The sequence below is a fragment of the Phalaenopsis equestris genome, unplaced genomic scaffold, assembly GCF_001263595.1.
Source record: "Phalaenopsis equestris unplaced genomic scaffold, ASM126359v1 Scaffold000491, whole genome shotgun sequence".
Lineage (NCBI taxonomy): Eukaryota > Viridiplantae > Streptophyta > Magnoliopsida > Asparagales > Orchidaceae > Phalaenopsis > Phalaenopsis equestris.
This window is the reverse complement of record NW_018164931.1, coordinates 90061-92178: the sequence shown is the minus strand read 5'-3', so window position 1 is coordinate 92178 and position 2118 is coordinate 90061. Positions and strand designations below refer to the sequence as shown.

The window sequence follows — 2118 nt, the reverse complement described above, 5'->3', positions numbered from 1 at the left end:
TGACTTCACGAACAATTTCGAACACGAGCTTATTTCAAACAAACTAAATTTCAAACGAACCAAATACTAACACAAGCTCTGTTCGTTCGTGCTCGGTTCGTTTACACCCCTACCAGCAATTCTTGTGTATTTTTATATTTATACTATCCAAATATTTCATATGGCTTCGAAATTATTAGTATTTTAAGTTTAAGAAAGTGCAATAAGTTTTACCATGCATAAGTAAAGTATGATATATGCAAAAATTAAAGTTTAGACGTTGTATTAGATATGTAAATACAAAAAAAATGAGTGATTTGTATGTAAATCTTCCTGATAATTATGTACCTTCATTTAAGTAACATAAACTCTTATATTAATAGTGTCATGATATGAATAATATGATTTTTTTTCACAATTCATGTGTTTAATATTCAAATTTTAATACTTTTTTATTTAATATTTATTTTTTTATGACATGCTAAATTATCACTAATATTAAATTTTCTAAAATGAAAAAATATTTTAATTTATATAATTTAATGTTATTATAACATTAAAATATTAAATTTTGAATGTTAAAAATATAAATACATTAAAATTACATTTATGTTCATAAATCCTAAAAGTTGAATTAATATTTAATCTTTTATATATTTGCATATCTAATACATAAAATTTAATAATTACATATAAGAAAACTACATACATACCGCAGAATTCTGATATATATATATATATGCCACATACTAATATTAGTGGTTCAGTAACTGTTTGTCAGTTGCAAGTCTCCTATTGTCTAGGGTCGATTTCCCATAAGTGTAGGTGTGATACTTGAATTATAGGAGTATGAGGGATGGTCGAGGCTCGACCATTCCTTTTCATAGTATAGATATATAATTAAATATATATATATATATATTTCATAGTATATATATATAATTATATATATATATATATATATATATATATATAATCAAATGGTATATAGGTAAATCTTACTATTTATTTATTACAATATTATCCTACGTACCAAAGCCACAGCATCTCTTGCCGCAAGAGACAGTATATCCGCGCAGGAGACGACGCCCGGACACGCGCTCTCCACCGCCTCCTTAGCGTGGTCGATCACATAAAATGCGTGCAGGGATATATTTGGCGGCCCATCTTTCTCCGCCTTATTATCCTTCGTCGAATTCAGCAGCACCGATCCATCACACCCCTTGACAATATGCAAAATATAATTTTTATATCATAAAAAGAATCAAAATCCATTTTTTATTTCTGAAGAAGAAAAAAGGAGAGAAATTGATGGAGGGAGAAGAAAATGAAACAAACTCTAATGAAACAGTCATGAAAATGCATGCGGAGTAGAGCTGCTGGAACAGTTTTGTCATTATCCATCCCCTTCTTTACAGCTGCTGTAACCAAATTTTCAGCAGTGGGACAGCTCTTCTCATAGTAGTTGATGCTCAGCGCATTGCTGTGAGGAATGAAGAAGAGAGATAGAGCGAAGAGAAGAAGAATTACAGTCGCCATGCAAAGCTAGCAAGCTTTCTTCAACTGTGAGTGAGTTCTGGGCGCAGGGAGAAAGAAGAGCTTTGTTTGTTTAATTATAAACGAGGAAGAAGAAGGATTTGGTATGAGAAACATTAATGATTTTGGTTAAGTAGTATGATTGAAGAGTTGAAGCTAACACATCCATAAGATATGTTATTATTGTTTAATTATTTTTTTATAGAGGAGTATGTATTAGTAGTTGAAATGTTAAAAGAGAAATGAGATATTGAGAGAATAAAAAATGTTGGAGAAATTAGGGCAAAGCAAACGCAATAATCATGAACCGAACAATCATGGATGAACACAAAGATTTAACAAGATTCAACAATATGCCTACGTCCTCGGAAGCAATGAGCAGCAGTAGCTTTTTGATTTTTCGAAAACAGTGCATCTCCTTAGGGTTACAAATACTATATATATATATATATATATATATATATAATCCTAGTGTATAATATGTAATTACAAAATTATTTTTTATTGTACCTAGGGTCATTGCCCCAGCGTTCTCAGCCCACTTAAGGAAACTCCCCCAATTGATCAGATGCTTCCGCTCAGCTACGTTGACTCGCTTCACTT

The 2118-nt window shown here is 30.8% G+C and overlaps 1 protein-coding gene across 1 annotated transcript in view; it reads right to left on the bottom strand.

The window, feature by feature from the left end:
- LOC110028145 (peroxidase 64) overlaps positions 1-1518 on the bottom strand; it is a 4322-nt gene extending 2804 nt beyond the window's left edge. Inside the window, exons 1-2 of the mRNA XM_020729885.1 lie at positions 1318-1518; positions 1013-1201 (exon numbers count right to left, since the gene is read on the bottom strand). Coding sequence (XP_020585544.1) covers positions 1013-1201; positions 1318-1518 — 390 coding nt within the window. The remainder of the gene's footprint in view (positions 1-1012; positions 1202-1317) is intronic.
- Positions 1519-2118: the final 600 nt, after the last annotated feature.